General features: G+C 55.4%; 1 protein-coding gene across 2 annotated transcripts in view; it reads left to right on the top strand.

Moving 5' to 3' along the window:
* WFS1 (wolframin ER transmembrane glycoprotein) overlaps positions 1–16,412 on the top strand; it is a 31,554-nt gene extending 15,142 nt beyond the window's left edge. For both annotated transcript variants that reach the window (XM_068975105.1, XM_068975106.1), the window contains 6 exons: positions 2,145–2,227; positions 2,690–2,834; positions 4,764–4,934; positions 6,650–6,730; positions 7,609–7,754; positions 13,687–16,412. In XM_068975105.1, coding sequence (XP_068831206.1) covers positions 2,145–2,227; positions 2,690–2,834; positions 4,764–4,934; positions 6,650–6,730; positions 7,609–7,754; positions 13,687–15,495 — 2,435 coding nt within the window. In that variant the 3' untranslated portion in view covers positions 15,496–16,412. The remainder of the gene's footprint in view (positions 1–2,144; positions 2,228–2,689; positions 2,835–4,763; positions 4,935–6,649; positions 6,731–7,608; positions 7,755–13,686) is intronic.
* The last annotated feature ends 4,878 nt before the right edge of the window (positions 16,413–21,290 follow it).

Below are 21,290 nucleotides of genomic sequence, written 5' to 3'. Positions count from 1 at the left end.
CTCTCAGATCTCAGATTGCTCTGAAATACTGCTCTCAAGAGACAAGGGAAGAGCCAGGATACACAGGAGTTTTTGCAACAAAGATCAGGTAGTCGGAACATCAGTAGATTACTGTTAATTAAAGAAAACCAGATATGTTGAGTCAGGGAATTGAGTGCTTTTCTGTGTACGGGGAAGATGCAAGAGTCTGGGCTCATGGAAGTCATTCCTTTGATCTGCCCCTCAGCTCTCTGAGGTCAGTATCCCATGCTTTCTCATCCTGTGTCTCCCCAGAGTGCATGGTAGGAGGGGCTGCCGCGTCCTTTGTTTACCGATAGCTGCTCCATCACTCAGTCGTATCTGACTCTTTGGGACCCCATGGACTGTAGTCTGCCGGGCTCCTCTGTCCATGGAATTTTCCAGGCAAGAATACTGAAGTGGTTTGCCATTCCCTTCTCCAGTTTACCGATAGGGTAGCAATGTTCTTTCACTCCTAAGGCTCAGAGTGCTGAAGGGTCGGATTTCTCTAACCCCGCACACCCTCCTTCCCTGCCCTCCTCTTTTGTTCTCTTAGTCTGAGCCGTCAGCTGGAAAGTGCATTCCAGGGCCGTCGGAGTGTGACAGCAGCCAGAAGGGAGAGCTGACCTTGATGACTTAAGAAGCACCGAGGTCTGGGGCCGGGGCTGGGGTGGACATCCTGGGCCCAGGCCAGGTGAGGTCCCAGGATCTCGGTGTAGAAGCTCAACATGGGGAGCTCCACAGCGGGACGGGTATCATCATGTTTGCAAGCCATCCACCAAGAGGGGCACAGCGCAGGGGCCTGACCTGTGAGTCTCAGGAAGAATTTTCCCCTTTGAGCCATCCCCAGCCCACCCGTTCCCACTCCTGTGTGCCCCAAACTGGACGCGGCTGCTCTGCCTTTGAACTTCAGAGCTGTGTCACCGTAGGCCCCTGCCCTGCTGCCTCCCGACCGGGCACCCTGCACAAAGGGGCTAACTCTGAGCCTGGTGGACGGAGCTGGTCCTGGGAAAGGTCTGGAGGGATGGATCGGGATAGCTAGACATCCAGCACTGTTCCTAGGGACTGCTCTTATTTCCCTGAATTCTGCCTTCCGTTTCCAGAAGTGTCTAGAGATTGAGAGTCTGTTAACCCCAGATGAGCACCTGCTAAGATGGGGGGTGACCATGGGTGGAGGCAGGGTGTGGTGTCGGGCATAGGCCCCCTGTATTGATTGCTTAAACCAGAAAAAGGGATTGGTGAGAAGTGATTAAAAAAAAAAAAAACAAAAACCTTTTTGTTATGCTACACACTGCAGGAGAGGCTGTAGTGAAATCAGTGAAGTTACATGATGCTTCGGTAACTTAAGATAACATTTTACAAAGTAAATATTGCACGAGGTATGTGATATTTGGACCCTTGGATCAAGTAATTCACCTGAAGAACCCATGCCAGGAGAATGCCTCTCAAATAAAAATACACGCACAGACTGGTTTGTGGCATCGTTTTATAAAATTATGGAGTCTGGGAGTAATCTAAAGGTCCGATGGAGACGAGAGACCCAGAGGCCCTGAGTGTCCCCTCAGTGGGATTTCTGAGCCACTGAAATGGTACATTTAACTGCAGAGCCGCATACAAAGTTGGTTGCGATTCAATATTACAAATGTATATGTGTATATTTCAGAATGTATGTACTGTGATTGTGACCTCCCAAAGTCAATCGTGTGTAGATGACTGTCTTGGAAAACATACATTTGGTTTGTTTATTGGGGTGCTTGGCATTGGGGTGCAGTTTCTTTAAATCATTAAGTAAAGAACCTCAGGGACTTTCATTCCATCTCTTGCATCTTTCTAGAGCCCTGTTCAAGCCTGAGATCAGCCGCTCTGGCTGCAGTGAACCCCGGGGGCGACAGTGGTTATTGGTCTGTGCCCCGCTCTTTCCCTGTGCCTGGAACAGGGGTTCCTTCCTGGAACCCCTCAGCAGCCTTGCGGTCCCTGCTCCCTGGCTGTGCAGCAATGGAGGGAGCGTCCTGGCGGGTCCTCTCCACACCTGCTCTCATGCTCCTGACTCAGGGCTGAAGCCCGTTTCTGCCAGCCCCTCTCGTCCTCCAACAAGCGACAAGGACCAGCATGGTGACAGTCCATCTGCTTGCTTTCCTGTGTTAAAGGGCCTGCCAGGGGAGAGGTGGACACACCCTTTGAGGAAGTTCTGGAGAAGGCCAAGGCTGGGGACCCCAAGGCACAGACGGAGGTAAGGACCAGTGTCCGTGGGGAGCTCAGGGGGCCCGGGACAGGCTGGTGCTGAGCATGCTAGCTGGGGATGGGTACAGCCTGCCTCCACCTGCCATGCGCGGGCCCTCGTGTGTGGGGTTTCCGTGTTTGTGGTGTGTTGCTTTTCTTCCCACCACCCTCCGGGGAGCACGTACGTGTTCACCTCTGTCCAGCTCACACCTGAACTTGGGCATCACCTCCTTTGATACCAGCCCTGCCTCCTGCCTGTCCGCATGACCCCACCCCCTCTCTCATCTCATCAGTGGAGGGGTGGGGTCCCCACACCCTGGTCTGGCTTGGGAGCACTGGGTGGACTGGACCGGGTGAGGGAGCCCAAAGCTGCCTGGTTTGGGGGAGGCGCGAGGCAGGACGTGGACTGGGGGCCCGCGCACTGCACGGGGAGGCTGCCGCAGTGTGTGGTGTGATCAGATCGCGCTTGCAGGTGGGGAAGCACTACCTACAGCTGGCCGGCGATGGGGACGAAGAGCTCAACAACTGCACCGCCGTGGACTGGCTGACCCTCGCCGCCAAGCAGGGCCGGCGCGAGGCCGTCAAGCTTCTCCGCCGATGCCTGGCGGACAGAAGAGGTAGGTGAGGTGGCTCGGAGGGACCCACGAGGGATGCTGTACTACTCTGCTAAATTAACAACTGAAATAGCAACAGGGGAAGCCGGTGCTGGCGATGCCGTGGGGAAAAGTAAGTGGTTTCTGCTGCACTCGTGGGTTTTCCGCATAGATGGTTTGGGAGTATAACATGGGCTATTTAAGGAACAAAGCCATTTTCATCCTCTTTAACTTGTGGTGGGGTCTACAAGGAGATATACCATCTGGATTCTCATCCTAACTGAGGAATAGCCCAGGGAGCCAAGTTGGAGGGCATGACAGGCCTGAGGTAGGAGTAGTGCTTTCTGAACTGACTTTCCATCCAGTCTAAGCGGAGCAGCTGGGGACTGGGGGCCAGCGAAGGGCCCACCCAGGCAGGCACTCGCTGCCAGGATGGGTGTGGGTACTGGGGGGCAGTAATGTGTAGCCTGGCCACTTGGGGATACTTACTATGTTATCCTGCCCAAGGGAAATGGTTCATTCCTGGTGTCAGGGAAAAGTGTTTCCTGAAGGTTCAAACCTCAGAAGAAAGGTGAAAGTGTGTGTGTCATAAAGGGGGCCTTTTTTATCCCACTCAGATTGCAGAAGTGTTTATGGTTGTTACAGAAAACTTGAACTACATAGAAAACATAAAGATAGAAATTATCACTAAAAATTATCTTGAAACTCAGAGAGAAGTGCTCTATAGTTTACTATTTTTCCTTCTGGTTTTATATTGGAATTTTTTTTTTAACATTAGGGTTATCATATACATATATATAAAACAAAATTTATATACATTATGTATATATATTTATTATGTATGTATATATGATGTATAGAAATGATATTTATTAACATTATTTATTATTGTATAGAATCTCCTTTCTCTGGACATTACGCTGATGGCTTTAATGACTTAGAACGGTCATGTTCTGCTGGCCAGAATTTCTTACCAAGCCAGCCTCCCTTGCTTTAGGGCAGGTGGGATGGGCTTGTCTTGGCCAGTCGAGTCAGTGTGGCCTCCAGAGTTCACGGTTGGAGCCAGTGGTCTTTCCAGAGGCCCTGAGGGGGCCAGGGCAAGCCTGAGGACTGGCCGGTGTGTGAGGGAGGGGGCCAGGTCTCACGTGGCCCACACCCTCCACCTTCTCACACTGAACGCATCCTGATCGTAAAAGAAACGTGGACTCCCGTGGAAGGTTAGGGAGATGCTCCAAAGGAGAAAAGAAATATCAGTCCTCCACCCCCATCTCACTGTCCCCTGGGGTGGGGGTGGCCGGGCTGATGTCCCTGGTAGTCCGTGTGCAGGGGGAAAGGCGGCCTCTAAATGGCCCATGAAACCTGCTCCCCATCTTTCTGTGGGCTAGTCTTGCCCCCTGGGAAAGGGCCACCTATGCGGGAACACTGCTTCTGGCTGCCCTCGGAAGGGCTGATGCTTTGAGTGTAGGGGTGCCCCCCGTCTTGCAGCCTGGCCACTCACTGCAGTGAGACTGACCGGGGTTTGAGACCAGCTCAGCCTCTCTGACTCTGTGGCCTTGGCGCCAAGAACAAGACCACCACCCCTGGGTGCCTCAGTTTCTCCATCTGTGAGATGGGAAGAGTAGCACCCCACCAAAGGGGTCCTTGTGAGGGGGAACCTAGGAGGGGAAGGAGCCAGGAAGGTGGGGAGGCCTTGCCCAGCGCCAGCCTTCCATGGCCACTCGGCAAGCATCTGCTGAAAGGCTGGGCTGAGCCTCCCACCCTCGGGGACTCAGGCCAGACACTTGTCTGGCTGGACCCTCGTTTCCGCCCTGGTGACGAAGATGCCTGCAAAGCCACTCGTGGGAATTGCTTCCCAAGCCCCTTCAGGCGGGGCTAGCCGGGGCTGGGGCGTCCCTGCCAGCTTCCGGGTGGGCGGGCGGGCGACCCCAGGCCTCTGATGCCTCCCTCTCTCAGGCATCACCTCCGAGAATGAGCAGGAAGTGAGGCAGCTCTCCTCTGAAACCGACCTGGAGCGGGCCGTGCGCAAGGCAGCCCTCGTCATGTACTGGAAACTCAACCCCAAGAAGAAGAAGCAGGTGGCTGTGGCGGAGCTGCTGGAGAACGTGGGGCAGGTCAACGAGCACGGTATGCACTCTGCCCGTGGGGCCTCCTGGGCTTCTGTGCCAGGATCCTGGGGGCTCTATGGGAGCTGGTGTGGGGGGCTCCAGGGAGCTTCTCGTGGAGATCTCGCAGGTGTCCTGTAAGGCTCTGCAGTGTCCTTCCTCGGTGTCCTATTCCTGGCACCCCTCAGGGCACCCCCCAGCTCTGGTTCTACCTAACTCACTCCACCCCTAGGGTTCTCTCACCTGCTGCCCATGGGTGGAGCTGCAGGCCTTAGCGTGTCCAGGGTGTCCTCCTCCTCCTCCTGAAGGGGACAGGGCGTGGGGAGGGTGAGAGTTGCCAGCAGTGACCTGGGTCCTCGAATCCCCAAGAGCCTCTCCAGGGCTAGCCCCATTGCCAGCCTCTTCAATGCCCCCACCTCCTTCTAACCCGGCTTTCCGAGAAGGGCATGGGCAGCCGGAAGGACAGATGGACCAGGAGAATGGGCGTCCCTGACTGGGTGTGGTCTCTCCATTTCCAGGGTCGGGGCTGACTTCTGTCTCTTGGTAACCTTGATAAGCACCTGCCCAAGGCTCCACCCAGCTATGCTGGGGGTGGGGGTGGGGCTGGGGCCACCTGCCACGCATCAGAGAAGATGGGTGGGTGGGCACCTCTGCCCCTTCTCCAGGCAGGACTGTTGTCTGATCTCTGATCCTCTGGGGCCTGACAGAGGCGGCCGTGAGGCCTGGGGCTCCAGTGGCAGGACCCCCAAGAGGCATGCTCCACCTGAAAGGCCCGGCCGCCCCTCGTGGGGCCCCAGCGACCCTGTGGGGCCACGTCCCCACCCCGTTCCTGCTGCCCCCTCACCCGCTCTGGGTTCACCTGTCATCCCGTGACCCCTCTCAGTCACGGCGCCCCTCCCCTTGTGTTGTCTCGCCCTGTGGTCCAGCCCCTACCTGACCCAACCCTGCAAAGGTCACCTGGAGCCTGACACGGGAGACCCCAGTGAACGCCTGCCTGGGTGTGGGTGTTGCAGGGGGAAGGTGTCGACAGAGGGCAGGATATCTCAGTCCTGGCTCGGTGTTCACCCACTGAACTAACTTCTGCACCAGGGCTGGGGACACAGGAGGCCTGCCTAGTGGCCCTGGGGAGCTTAGTCTCTTCCAGGGAAAGATCACACCAAGGGACAATGCCAGCAAAGATGTCCGGGGGCAGGCTGTGCTGATCAGAGAGTGTGGTGTGTCCAGGGCTCAGATTGTGCCCAACGGGGCCTGGGTCACCTTGTGATGGAGGTTGAGCAGTGGGGGTCCCAAGGGTTGGCCCTTGCACAGCCCTCCAGGGCTGCATGGGGAACACTGGCAAGTTTCTGGGGGCTTGCAGGGGATGGGGGCTTCCCTCAAAGCTCAGTTGGTAAAGAATCCGCCTGCAATGCAGGAGACCCCAGTTTGATTCCTGGGTCGGGAAGATCCGCTGGAGAAGGGATAGGCTACCCACTCCAGCATTCTTGGTCTTCCCTGATAGCTCAGCTGGTAAAGAATCTGCCTGTAATGCAGGAGACCTGGGTTCGATCCCTGAGTTGTGAAGATCTGCTGGAGAAAGGAAAAGGCTACCCACTCCAGTATTCTGGCCTGGAGAATTCCATTGACTGTATAGTCTGTGGGGTCACAGAGAGTCGGACATGACTGAGCGACTTTCACTCACTCACTGCAGGGGATGGGGCAATCAGCCGGCCTTGACTCTCCCCCATTCTGTCCGTGCAGATGGTGGGGTGCAGCCCGGGCCCGTCCCCAAGTCCCTGCAGAAGCAGAGGCGGGTGCTGGAGCGCTTGGTCAGCAGCGAATGTGAGTACGGCCGGTCCTGTGCTAGCGACACCTTTGGCCATGGTGTCGCCCCCAGCACCCAGGGCATCGTGTCTGCGCACCCCCCAACCCCCATCAGTCCAGGCCTGGCCCCCCGGGTCTCAGAGGCTGACGGATCTTCCGTCCAGTCCCTTCAGGGCTATTGGTTGGGCATCTGTGTTCTGGGCTCTGGGATTTGGACCCCACTCACTGGGAGCACATACACACTAGAGGGACGAGAGGGCAGTGTAACTGTCCCTGATGGAGAAGGATGCTGGGGCCTGTGATGGCTGTGAGCCCGCAATGCTGGGGAGGTGGGTAGCCCACGAGGGGCAAGGAGGTGGATGTTCCAGGCTGAGTGAGCGAACCTCATTGTCAAAGGCCTGGGAACACCCAGCAGGGTGTGGGGCTGCCCCCAGCATGGGCCGTGGGGAGGTGGGGATGTTGGGCTGAACTTGGGGGTGGGGGGTAATGAAGGTTTGGGCACATGCCTGGCATATAGTAGGCCCTTGGAGGATGCGTGTTGGCTGGAGGGGCTAGTAGGTGGCTGGGCTGCAGGGGTCAGGGCCGAGGGAGTAAGGGGATCTGAGCAGCATGGGCGGAAAATGTTCTGAAGAAGGGTCCGCATGGAGCCTGGCTCAGGCAGCCCCCCAGGACTTGAAGGGCAGGGGATGCTTTGGGGGAGGGATGGCGGGTCCCCAAGGCCAGGAGGCCTCGGCAGGCCTGCCTGCCTCTCTCTCCTCTCATCATCCGGGTCTGAGAGGGGTCACCCATCTCTGGCCTGACCCTGGCACAGCCGCTGCCCACCACGTGCCCATCTCCATGGGGCAGCGGTGCTTGTGGTCTCACCAACCCCACGTGTGCCCTCTCCTGTGCTTCAGCCAAGAGCTACATAGCCCTGGATGACTTCGTGGAGATCACTAAGAAGTATGCCAAGGGCATCATCCCCGCCGACCTGTTCCTGCAGGATGATGATGACGACGAGGTGGCGGGCAAGAGTCCCGAGGACTTACCCCTGCGCCTGAAGGTGAGTCCTTGGCCTGGGCCACCTGCCCGCCTGGGTGCCCCCCGGGAAGCTGTAGGTGGGAGACCTCACCCAGCAGGGAACCTCCAGGGCTGTGTTGCCTGTCCTGGGGAGGCCTGTGCTGCCAGGTCGTCCACGTAGCTGCATAAGGACGCGTCCTTGTGAAAGGAGGCCTCCCGCACATGCTCAGGCTTTGGAGGCAGGGGCGCTGTTGGGGTTGGGCGGGCCCAGTGGTTGCTGGACGTGCATGGGCATCTTTGCATCTTTCCCTGCAAAATGCCGTGTGGGGAGCGGGGTGCTGTGCGCTGGAGACCGCCTTTCACGTAGACTCCATCCTTCGGAAAAATTGTCCATTTATGGCCCAGAGGGGAGGTCAGTTCCTTGAAGGTGCCTCCCCCCAGAAGCAAAGTGCGGTCTTGTGTTCAGGAGGGCTCTGCGGTGGTGCCTGTTTATCTGGATCTTCAGGGGTTTGGGGAGCAAGCAGATGTGGAGAGGGTGGCAGGGGAGGTGACCGAGGGCAACCTGAAGGTGGACGGGGGTGGTGGGAGGAAGCTTGTGTTCGCCACCGCCTCCTGCCAGCGAGCAGCCGTGATGACCAGGGATGAGTGCGGCGCGTCCAGATCTGTGCCAACAGCCAGGAGTGGCCGCTCATGCCCCTGGAGTCACAGCTTTTGTTTTCCTGGCCATGTAGTTTGTGACTAAAAGGGGCAGATATAAGCCTTGGTGAAGTGTGACCACGCCCTCCCTTCACCAGTTTCTCCAAGTTCAGCTCAGGGGGTTGAATTCGTCTTCTGTATCTCCCTTTGCTGAGAGCACCAGGATTTTCAGAAGTCTGGTCACGTGGCCCCAGACAGGTCCATCCCCACGAGCGGCCAAGGGGACCCGGCCAGCACAGGGGGTCTCTGGGCAGACAAAGCATCACAGAGCCCCTGGCGTTGGTCCCCAAGAGTCAGTAGGGTTCTGTGCTTCCCCAGCTCCTGGGCCTGTGTGTGACCTGCCCACAGTGCGGTTGGAGTGTGAGCAGGATTGGGGCTGGTGATGGGAAGTGTGCTGGTGTGTCCTCATCCCAGACACGGCCTCAGTGTAAGCCCCATGCTAGGGGCTGAATATGGAGGCTCAGAAAGCCACCCTCGTGGGTGGGGAGGCCGCCTCTGGGAAGCAAGTTCCTCAGAGAAGCTGCAGCCCAGAGAGTGGGTGTGAAGGCCACACTCCGGACCAGCAAGCTTCCTGAGAGCCCCCGAGGGCAGGTAGGGTGTCGGGGTGAAGGTTCTGAGGCGCAGGATCAGGACGGCCCAGGAACTGGACCAGGGAGGTCACCGCCTTTATTGAGGCCCCACCTGGGGGCAGGCCTGGGCTAAGTGTGTTTCAAATGCCGTGAGAGAGGCATGTTCTTACTAACATGAGAGAGGAAAGGTGGAGCGTTTGCCATGGTTCTTGGCTAAAGAGGAGGTGCTCCCCAAATGCCAGTGAGGGTCAAAGGTGAGGGAAGAAGACCTGTGGGCCAGGTGGTCCCGGCCTGGACATCCTAGTTTGCGTTGTCCTGGCATAATTACTAATATTGCCTGCTTTCAAAAACATCTCAGTTTGGACAGCAAGTTATGTCACATTCCTTACGGGCGACAAACTCGGTGCTGTAAGATGTCTGAAACTCCTTTTTGTGAAAAAGAGATTTAAAGTATCCTGACAAGAAATAAGCCTATTTAAAATTTTTTTTTCATTTTTTGAAATTGTTGTCAGAACACTTTTGATTGTTTTACAATTATCTCATTATAAGTGTTTTGGAAGGCTTCCCCGGTGGCTCAGTGGTAAAGAACCTGCCTGCCAATGCAGAGGACACAGGTTCGATCTCTGATCCGGGAAGATCCCACATGTGGTGGAGCAACTGAAGCTGCAAGTGCAACTACTGAAGCTTGTGCACTTAAAAGCCTGTGTTTCACAGCGAGAGAGGCCACTGCAATGAGAAACCCACGAACTGCAACAAAGAGTAGCCCCTGCTGTCTGCAACGAGAGGAGAAAGCCCGCGCAGAAACAAAGACCCATCTCAGCCAAAAAAAAAGTGTTTTGGAAAAGAGAGAATGAGTTGGAGCAGAATGAATTTCCTGGAACTCAAAGCTGTCCTGGCTTTTATTAACCACTCCCTGGGAACAGGGAAGGCGCACGTGCCTGGGGACGCACGTGACCCCCAGGGATGTTCCAGGCTCCAGGCTTCTCCAGCCTTTGTGACAGATGAAACCTCCTTAAAGATGGATTCAGAAGTGTCTTAAAATCATAACAGTGTTTGCATCACATTATTGAAAATCCAGCACGTGGACGTGCGCTCGGGTCTGAGCAGGGTCTCGATGAACCAGCCGGGACCCTCTGGGCAAGCAGTGGCCTCCTTGGTTGGCTGCCCAGGTCGGTACCAGGCAGTTCTCTTCAGGTTTTCACGTCAGCCAGACGTGTCCGGGGTGAAGGCTGCTGGTGACCGCAGCCCCTGGTCAGGGTGCCCTTTCCCGTCCTGTCATGACCTGACTCCCTACTCATTTTTTAAAAAAACTTCTTTCTTGCTCAAAGTGAAGTTCATTTTAATTTATTTGGACTGCCTCTACAGAAAAGGTTTCTACTGTCACAATTTGGTGGGGTCCGAAGCAGTAGAGGTTGGGTAGAAGCGACGGGGCAGAACAGGGACCTTAAAGGACAGCTCTGGTCACGGTGGGCCACAGGGGCTCACTGTGTCAGCAGAGGCCAGCACTGTTGGATTGCAGGTTCTAGAAGCTTCGTTGTCTTTTAAATGTCCTCTCAACCATGTGATTGTGTGGTCTCAATAGGCCAAAAAAAACCAACAACAACAATAGATAATGTGAATGGTTTTGAGCATTAGGAGTTTCAGGTTAATTTTAAGGTGCCAGCTACTTGGGTGCCTCCAGGCCAGCTCCCCCAAAGCTGTTCACCACTGACTGCAGAGTGAGAATGGAGGTGAGAACAGGGACACTGGGTGCCTCTGGTCTGTCTGGTTAGAGAGGCCCCGTCGACAGGGATTAGCAGAGCAGACAGCGGCTGATGCATGCATGGGTTCTTTCCGTTGTTGGTGTGTCTGGCTTTTGGTCAAAGGGGCTCCTGCAGAGCTGGAGCAGGTTCTTTTTGGAGATACTGGTTTGTTGTCTGGCAAGTGTCAGATATGTGGGTGATACCACTCTAATGGCAGAAAGTTAAACTAAAGAGCCTCTTAATGAAGGTGGAAGAGGAGAGTGAAAAAGCTGGGTTGAAACTCATTATTTAAAAAACAGGGGATCATGGCATTTGGTCCCATCATTTCATGGCAAATAGAGGAAAAAGTGGAAAGAGTGACAGATTTTACTTCTTGGGCTCCAAAATCATTGCGGATGGTGACTGCAGCCATGAAATTAAAAGACGCTTGCTCCTTGGAAAGAAAGTTATGACAAACTTGACAGCGTATTAAAAAGCAGATGCATCAATTTGCTGACAAAGGTCTGGATAGTCAAATCTATGGTTTTTCCAGTAGTCATGTGTAGGTGTGAGAGTTGGATCATAAAGAAGGCTGAGAGGTGAAGAATTGATGCTTTCGAATTGTGGTGTTGGAGAAGACTCTTGAGAGTCTCTTGGACTGCAAGGAGATCAAACCAGTCTATCCTAAAGGAAATCAACCCTGAATATTCATTGGAAGGACTGTTGCTGAAGCTCTAATACTTTGACTACCTGATGCGAAGAGCCGACTCATTGGGAAAGAGCTTGATGCTGGGAAAGACAGGGCAGAAGGAGAAGGGAGCCACAGAGGATGAGACAGATGGCATCACCGACTCAATGGACATGAATTTGAGCAAACTCCAGGAGATAGTGGAGGACAGGGGAGCCTGGTGTGCTGCAGTCCATGGGGTTGCAAAGAGTCAGACCTGACTTAGCAACTGACCAACAACAAGTGTCAGAAATCCCCACCACGGCTGACTTTATGGTATCTGAAGTTCCTTGGTACCCTCCTCCAGACAGGGTGAGCACTGGGTGTCCTCCTGGGGAAGCTGGCCCCAGTGAGCTGGGGGAGCCCTGAGCTGGTTTGTTGGTTTTGTCATTTTCTTGCTTGTTCTGAAACAGAGGGTAACTGTTAGTTAAATGAAGAGTTCAGCTCTTTGAACATATACAAGTGGGGTTTCCCAGGTGGCTCAGTGGTAAAAGAACCTGCCTGTCAATGCAAGAGACTCGAGAGATACTGATTCAATCCCTGGGTCAGGAAGATTCCCTGGAGCAACCCCTTCCAGTGTTCTTGCCTAAAGAATCCCATGGACAGAGGAGGCCGGCGGGCTACAGTCCATGGGGTCGCACAGAGTCAGACACAGCTGAGCATGCACGCACTCCCCCATGTGGGTGTCTATAGAAGTGCACACACACACACACACACGCACACACACGCGTGCGCACACACACATGTGCGTGCACACGCACACGCACACACACACTATAGAAGTACACACACACACACACACATTGTTAAACACTCCTGTTTCCACACACACACACACACACACACACATTGTTAAACACTCCTGTTTCCCCTGTAAGCCCAGGTCCCTCTTACCTGGAAAACTCACTCTGCCAGCTTCTCCCGGGTGTCCTGGTCATCCAGAGTTGACACCCCAGCCTCTTGGGCAGATGACGGCCACACCCCAATGTTGCCACTCAGTCATGCTCCCCCAGGATCCCAGCTCCTCCTCTGCCCTTATGTTCATGGGGCAGAAGGAGCATGTCCCCAGGACGTAGATGGAGGCAGTGCCACTCACCTCACCCAGCTACTGACCGGGCTTCCATCACATTGCCCCTCAAATGGGCTGTGGGCTCCACTGGGCTTCCCTGCCCCAACTTGGGTGTTCCTCACAAGGACCACCCCTCTCCAGTGTGGTCCAGTCCACGCCCCTGACCTCCTTGCGTGAGCCCTAGCACGGTCATGGACACGTTCTCTTCTCAGCTCCTTCAGCTTCTTTTCCATCTCCCCGGAGCCCTGGTAGAGCTGAGAGCCTCAGGACCAGGCAGGTGTGGGGGCCACCCTGGGTGGTGGGACCGTCCCTGCCTCCTGCCCGAGGCTGATCCCCTACTTGCCTCCCTGCCAGGCCCTCATTCTCTTCTCTTGTGGGAAAGGACAAGGGTTTCCGCTGCCCTTGGCTCTGTGTAGAGTCTGGGGATGGGGGAGGTGGGACGTGATGCGGGGAGCACCCCCCGGGGGCTGTGTGTCTGTTTTGAGCACACGGGTGTGCAGGGGTGGGTGGTGCAGGCGGCGGGTGTTGGGGCTCCTGCTGCAGTGAAAATGTCACATTAGCCCTGTTACAGCTGAAACATTTCCATTCACGTGGCATGAACTCTCCTTTCTGGAGTCCCCACTCCTGGGATGGGCAGGGCCCAGGGTAGGCTGGTAAAGCAGCACTTCCTGTCCCCCTGGATGATCACCCACTCCACCCCCAATCCACCAGAGACAGAGGCTTAGGAGGTGAAGTCCTCATCACAGGGGTGGCTGAGATGCAAGTAGCCTGGTCCTCTGTTGTCTTTGCAAGTGTGAGGCCCCATGGGGAAGGAAGAGGGGGCCAGGTGGGCTCCCTGAGGCACCCAAGATCTCACAGGGGAGACCAGCTCTCATGAGCCTGGAGACCCTTGTGGACTGTTGGGTACAGTCAGGGACTAGAGTTGGGCAGGAGGTAGAGGGCAGACCGGGCAGAACTGGGTAGAATCAAGGGCAGGTTTGTGGGGACCATGTGGAGCATCACCGCCTAGAGAGAGAGCTGCAGATGGAAGGACTTTGCAGACCGAGGGACCCGCCATTGGTTGAAACAGTGGGTGAGTTCACTTTGCTCAGGGCCAGGCCCCGGTTTCAGGGAGACTGGAAGGGCCAACCAGGGAGCAGTGACGCGGCACAGAGCGGTCCAGGTTCTAACGCCCCTCCTTCGTCTCCTCCCAGGTGGTCAAGTACCCCTTGCACGTCATCATGGAGCTCAAGGAGTACCTGATTGACCTGGCGTCCCGGGCGGGCGTGCACTGGCTGTCCACCCTCGTGCCCACCCACCACATCAACGCCCTGGTCTTCTTCTTCATCATCAGCAACCTCACCATCGACTTCTTCGCCTTCTTCGTGCCCCTGGTCGTCTTCTACCTGTCCTTCGTCTCCATGGTCATCTGCACCCTCAAGGTTTTCCAGGACAGCAAGGCCTGGGAGAGCTTCCGCGCGCTCACCAGCCTGCTCCTGCGCTTCGAGCCCAACCTGGACGTGGAGCAGGCCGAGGGTAACTTCGGCTGGAACCACCTGGAGCCCTACGTCCACTTCCTGCTGTCCGTCTTCTTTGTCATCGTCTCCTTCCCCATCGCCAGCAAGGACTGCATGCCCTGCTCGGAGCTGGCCGTCGTGTCGGTCTTCTTCACGGCCACCAGCTACATGAGCCTGAGCACCTCGGCCGAGCCCTACACCAGGAGGGCCCTGGTGACCGAGGTGGCGGCTGGCCTGCTCTCCCTGCTGCCCACCATGCCCGTCGACTGGCGCTACCTGAAGCTCCTGGGCCAGACCTTCTTCACGGTGCCCGTGGGCCACTTGGTCGTGCTGAACGTGAGCGTGCCCTGCCTGCTGTACGTCTACCTGCTCTATCTGTTCTTCCGCATGGCCCAGCTGAGGGACTTCAAAGGCACCTACTGCTATCTGGTCCCCTACCTGGTCTGCTTCATGTGGTGCGAGCTGTCAGTGGTCACCCTGCTCGAGTCCACCGGCCTGGGGCTGGTGCGGGCGTCTGTGGGCTACTTCCTCTTCCTCTTCGCGCTCCCCATCCTGGTGTTCGGCCTGGCGCTGATGGGCGTGGTGCAGCTGGCCCGCTGGTTCGTGTCCCTGGAGCTCACCAAGATCGCCGTCAGCCTGGTGCTCTGCAGCGTCCCCCTGCTGGTCCGCTGGTGGACCAAGGCCAGCTTCTCCGTGGTGGGGATGGTCAAGTCCCTGACTCGGAGCTCCATCGTCAAGCTCATCCTGGTGTGGCTCACGGCCATCGTGCTCTTCTGCTGGTTCTACCTGTATCGCTCAGAGGGCGTGAAGGTCTACAACTCCACGCTGACCTGGCCGCAGTATGGCTTCCTGTGTGGGCCGCGGGCCTGGAAGGAGACCAACATGGCCCGCACCCAGATCCTGTGCAGCCACCTGGAGGGCCACCGGGTCACATGGACCGGCCGCTTCAAGTACGTGCGGGTGACGGAGATCGACAACAGCGCCGAGTCGGCCGTCCACATGCTGCCGCTCTTCCTGGGCGACTGGCTGCGCTGCCTGTACGGCGAGGCCTACCCGTCCTGCAGCCCGGGCAACGTCTCCACGGCCGAGGAGGAGCTCTGCCGCCTCAAGCTCCTGGCCAAACACCCGTGCCACATGAAGAGGTTCGACCGCTACAAGTTCGAGATCACGGTGGGCATGCCCTACAGCGGCGCCAATGGCAGCCGCGGGCCTGAGGAGGACGACGTCACCAAGGACATCGTGCTGCGGGCCAGCAGCGAGTTCAAGGACGTGCTCCTTCACCTGCGCCAGGGCAGTGTCATCGAGTTCAGCACCGTCCTGGAGGGCCGCCTGGGCAGCAAGTGGCCCGTCTTCGAGCTCAAGGCCATCAGCTGCCTCAATTGCATGGCGCACCTCGCGCCCGCCCGGCGGCACGTGAAGATAGAGCAGGACTGGCGGAGCGTCGTGCACAGCGCCGTCAAGTTCGCCTTCGACTTCTTCTTCTTCCCCTTCCTGTCGGCGGCCTGAAGACGCGTCCCCTGCAGGAGCGGCGGTTGCGCGTGGCTGCCAGGACCTCCCCCATGTGCACCCCCGCCCCCCCACCCAGCTGGACGGCACAACACTCATCTGTGTGTGTGTGTGTGTGTGTGTGTGTGTGTGTGTGCGTGTGTGTGTGCAAACGCAGGGCTTCGGAGATCCTCAGTCGCTCACAGCCGGCTCACACCTCCGTGAACAGGCTGACCGCTGTAGCTCTCTCCACCCTGAGCGCCCGGCGTGGTTGGAAATTGCATGCACGGCCTCCACCCGTAGCCCTGACCAACCTCTCCGCGTGCAGCTGGTGTGCCAGCCAGACTAGGATTCCGGCGCCCGGAAAGCACTTTACAGACACGTGTTCTCCCTCCTGCACCTCCCCCACGCACGACCCCCACCCCCCTACCCCCTCATTTACTTTCGTTTGAGTTTGTTCTTTGAATAACCAGTAGTGCTGCTGTGTAAACTTGATAGCCTTTCTTATTTATTTGATCCCTGCTAAGCCTTGACAGCTGTTTGCCGAGCCCAGGGGTGGGGGGGTGGGGGCTGCAGAGCTGCTCTGTCACGTGCCTGGGGCCCCTCCTGACTCAGATGGAGGCCACGCGGGCAGAAGCCCTGAGCTCTGCTTTAAGCAGCCTGCCCACCTGGAGGCTCTCCTGCCTGGTGGGTTGTGGGTGAGTTTGCCAGGGTCTTGCCCAGATTTACAGGGACCATCCCTGGGTAGATGCGGGTTTGATCCCTGGGCCAGGAAGAGCCCCTGGAGAAGGAAATGGCTACCCACTCCAGTATTCTTGCCTGGAGAATCCCATGGACCGAGGACCCTGGCAGGCTACAGTCCATGGGGTCGCAAAGAGTTGGAAATCATGGAATCTGGATTGCAAACCCTTCCCAGTGCTCCAAAAAGCTAGACCATGTTCAGAACCAGAAAGCAAAAAGTCAAGGTCCTGAAGCAGCTGAAATAAAAACCTTTGGTGAAATTTGCTATCCTTTAAGTCATTTTTTTTTAAAGTGCATGCTAGAGAATCAACAGGTGTCTACACTTGCGCTGAATTACACACAAGTACAGTTTGAGTTACAAAGAGCGGAATTCTCAATAAGCAACCCCAGCCCCACTGGGCCAGGGACCCCACCACCCAGCTGTCCACTCAGGCCTTACTAGGTGTGAAATGCACATGGTTTCAATGATTTGAGAAACTCAACGCTGCTGAGAGGTTCATTACATGGTCGTTCGTGACTCAGTAGCTGCTGCCTTGTTCGGGAGTATGCTTTTTGAAACCATATCCTGTGTTCAGAAATGAACGATGATAATCCCATAGCATTATCATCAGACTTGAGCCATGCTGGGGGCTCGAGCAGCTTGGGGTCCCTCAGAAGCCTTAGCGCCCTGGGTGGGGGTGCCTGTCTGTCCGGGTCTCTTGGGCAGGAGGACATGTCCGCCTGGGTCCGTCTAGTCCCTGGCGACCTCTGCTTTCCCCTAGTGGGCCGTGCCCCCACCCAGTGAGCAGCAGGTCCAGTTTGTTGTGTGGTCAGGAAACCTGGAGTTGTTCACACATTTGTCTGTGGTCGGGACTTGGTTCAGGGAGCGGCTGCCTCTGTTTTGAACACGCATCTCAGCGTGGTGGCCGGCAGCTGCGTCCCTGTACAGCCGACCCTTCCAGTGTTGTCCTCCAGCCTGGTCAGTTCTGCCTGACATCCCACATGTTGGAAAGTGCTCAGGAGGGCAGTGGCCCTCAGAGCTGTGTGTTTGCTCCCAGGTTTCTTCCCAGGCAGTGAGATGAGGTTAAAGGTCAGCCCCACCCCGCTTCTGATCTGGAGGTTTGTGAGGCCCTGAAATGGGTTCATAGTTCAGCTCTGCCTCCCAGACTCCCCACGGATGGTCCAGTTGCGAGAGCGGGGCGGGCGGAGCTGCCTGGTTTTCTGAGAATGCAGATGACCTCATCTCATCCTCCTGGGCCTGTGGGAGGTGCCGTGACAACACTGATCCGCAGAAAACAGTTTCGGGAGAGGAGGTCACACTGAACAATGGGGCCAGAATTAGACCGTGGTCCCCTGGGCCACGCTGTTACTCTGCTCCCCAGCAGAGCTGCCCCCTAGGAGCAGAAGGTGGGGTGGTCTCATGGGGGGATTGCCCTGGATCTGCCGTTCAGCCCCTGTCCCCAGGTTCCAGCATCCTGATCTATAAAATGGTGAGTCTGGGTTAGATCAGTGGTTTGCAAAAACTCCTGGGTTGGCCAAAATATTCTCTTGGGTTTTTCCATAGGAGGGGATGGAAAAACCTGTACAGACTTTTTGGCCAACCCAATACCTAGCAATGAAACCCTTTTTTAAAAGTTAGATGTACAGAACTCCAAGTGAAAACAGTGTTATTTGTAAGTTTCAATGTAACCTACACAGCAGACGAGAAAGGAGGCCACCCGGCTGGTTCGAACCCCTCGTCCCAGCTGTGTGACCTCAGACAGCTTCACCCTTTCCAGGCCTCTAGTGCCTCTTCTATGACAGGAATGTAAGAGGGCTGGCCTCATTGGTTGTTTTTAGGGACTAGACTAGTTAATTTTATTGCAGGGTGGTTACAACAGTGTCAGGCACTAGTAAATACTCATTTGTGAATGTTTTAAACATAGTTAAACATTCATGGAACTTCAGAACCGATTAAGAACCTTATACAGGCCCTTGGGCTTCCCAGGGGGCTCAGAGGTAAAGAACCCACCGGCAATGCAGGAGATGCAGGTTCAATCCTGGAGATGTGGGTTCAATCCCGGGTTGACCCCTGGAGAAGGAAATGGCAGCCCACTCCAGTATTCTTGCCTGGAAGCTTCCATGGACAGAGGATCCTGGCAGGCTACAGTCCATGGGGTTGCAAAGAGTCAGGTATGACTGCGCACACACATATGCACGTATAAGCCCTCACCAGAAGAATGTCCCTTCTAGCTTTTTAAAAACTTAACCTTTGTGAAAATAATTCATGTTTGGCCGACCAGAACTTACTGGAGTGGCTGAATCCCAACAGGAGCCTTGTGTTGGATGGTGCTCTTGTCTATACCCTCTTCCTCAACACTATACCCCCCGGGACCCACCGTCTTGCCTTTCTCTCTGCATCACGACTTTAATTCCTCATGACTACATATCCAGAAAAGGTTGGCTGGTGTGTGCGGCTTATGATCTCAAACATTTCTTATTTAACCTAACTAATGAGCTTTGGATGCGTTCGCTGCCGCCCTCAAACAAATATTTATGGCACTGTGATGCTGAGCAGATGCTGTAATTCCATGTTTGAGTCAAACCCAAGTCCCACCCTCAGGAAAATCACCCAAGTCAGATGTGAGTGGGCCCCTGATTCAGACAGAAGTGCCTCCCTGCCTTCATACACAGGAAGTGCTGTGGGGGCCCAGAGAGGGTGGAACCCAGCCTGGGGTGGGAGACAGGGCTGGAAGGCTCCTAGGAGGCTGTGGGGTCTACCCTGTTTTGATAACAAGGGGAAGGGTGGGATTTGGCGAGGTCAGAGGAAGACTTTTCAACCTTCAGGGCACCCATCGGAGCCTCAGGCATCGCCCGGGATGCAGGGGGTCCCAGAGGATAGAGCCTGGGGTCCAAGGGCCAGGGTGGGATTGAGTCTTGGTCTTGCAGGCAGCTGCAGCCCCTCTCTTGGCTCTGAAGCCAGGGCCCTGGTAAGGTCAGGAAAATGGACCTGAGGGCACTTTAAGGCACAGTGTGGAGGAGGAAATGGACAGTGGAAAGACCATCCCCGCTTTCCCAGCAGACCTGGCTGGCTGGCCCTTCAGAGGCAGATGCTGCTTCTTTGAACAGTTTCCACGGGACTGTAAACATCAAAAGGCCCTTGGCCCCTGTGGTCCTGAAGATCCCTGGCCAGTTCGCCATCCTCCTTTCCTGTTGATAAACAGGCCACGCCTGCAGGGCCCAGGACCAGATGGTAGACGCATGGAGGGATTTACAGAGGTCAGGCTGTTGGGAGCAAAGGCTCCTGCTTCTGGGAGCTGATCCCCACTCCCTGCGAGGAGGGGAGGGGACCTAGGTCTCTGAGCATCACTGTGGGCCTCGCACTTTGTGAGGCCATTTGATCCTGATAACTAGGTCCCATGACCTGCCACCTGCCCTCCCAAACACACACGTGAGAATTAAAGGTTCATGTCTGTGTTGTGTGGGCTTGGCCAAAGTCACACGGCCAGGAGGTGGCAGAGCTGGACAGAACCAAAGCCTGTTCTTTTTACAGAGCCGTGAAGAAACCACCATCTACCTGGGCCATAAAATCCCTCTTCAGAACAGAGGGGTCACCCTCAGACCTGCCAGGAAAGAACGGTGCTGACCGCAGGGGCCACCAGCAGATTACCCCGTGTTTGAGCACCCGCAGGGGCCTTCACCTTCTCTGGGTCTGCAATGTGGTGGGGTAGGGAGTGGGGTCTCACGATGCTACCATGAAACCATCACAGCCTTTGCACTGCACAGGGAAGACCCTGTTGAGACCTGGAGAGGGTTTGGTACTAATTTCCCATACAGTGCATTGATACCACCAAACGCCAGGACTCGGAGGGGCATCTTTCACGGAACCTTCCCTGTCCATCTTCTCTGGGGGTGGAGAGCAGTATCAGAAAGACTGCCCTCAAAAAAATAAAAATAAAAAAAAAATAAAAAACTTTAAAAAAGAAAGAAAGACTGCCCTCCCCTTGTGCACATGCCTCAGAAGACCAATTCTTCAGGACTTCCCAGGTGGTCCAGTGGTTAAGAATTCGCCTTCCAATGAAGGGTAATATGAGTCTGATCCCTGGTCAGGAGACCAAGATCCCGCATGAAAAAGTTAAAGAAGCAGTGACAGTCCTTAGTCGGGTCCGACTCTTTGCAGCCCTATGGACAGTAGCCTGCCAGGCTCCTCTGTCCATGGGGATTCTCCAGGCAAGAATACTGTGCTGCAGTGCAAGTTAAGCCTGTGCCCCGAACTATTGAGCCTGCGTGCTCTAGAGCCCATGCACCCCAGCATGGAAAGCCTGTGTTCCACAGCGAAGACCCAGTGCAGCCAAAAAAAAAAAAAAAAAAAAATCAAATTTTCGACATTCCCTTATTCAAATGCTCTTTTCCTTTTTTTTTTTTTCCATTTCCATTCCTACATCCTGAACACACCTCATGTACCTGCAAAATCTCAAATTTCTCCAAGTACCTATTTCAGAGTTGTCCATAAAGCAGGACCTTGTCGTTCCTGAACATGCTGTGAGACCACAGAATCCTTTAACCCTCCCAATTCCCGATCTGCACGTCTGGGTATCAGGGTTGAATCCACACCAGTCTGCTGTGCGCACATGAACCTCCCTGTGAAGCTCTGGGAGAGCGTACTTCGGCTGGCTGGGTCTCCACCTGGGGACCAATGCCACTCGGTCATCATGAAAAAAAAGAGTATTCATTTGTTCAACAAATTGGTGAAGAGCAGTCTGAAGTTCTTCTGTCGCTGAAACTGAAGCACACACTAAAGGCAGTGGTGATGGAGGAGGAGAGTGGCTGTCCTCCTGGTACACGGAGGACAGAAAGGCTCGGCGTTATGACGACAGTGCCCTTGACAGATGAAAATTTCCAGGGGCCTCAAACCCTTACAGCAGATAGGGGAAGAAGGGGTTATAAATCATCTATGAAATGCATGGATGAAAAAATAAAATATACACGGTAGCTACTTTTAGAAAGTAGCAGGAGGAAGAGATTAGGATAGTCTTCAAAGGGTATATAGCTAACATTTTTATAATAAGATGTTGGGATGAAAAGTTCCCCCATGATCTAACTATTTGTGCACCCAA

The sequence above is a fragment of the Capricornis sumatraensis genome, chromosome 7 (genome assembly GCF_032405125.1).
Source record: "Capricornis sumatraensis isolate serow.1 chromosome 7, serow.2, whole genome shotgun sequence".
In the NCBI taxonomy this organism is placed as follows: Eukaryota; Metazoa; Chordata; class Mammalia; order Artiodactyla; family Bovidae; genus Capricornis; species Capricornis sumatraensis.
Note: the sequence above shows the minus strand (reverse complement) of the source record. Positions and strands in the feature narration are given on the sequence as shown.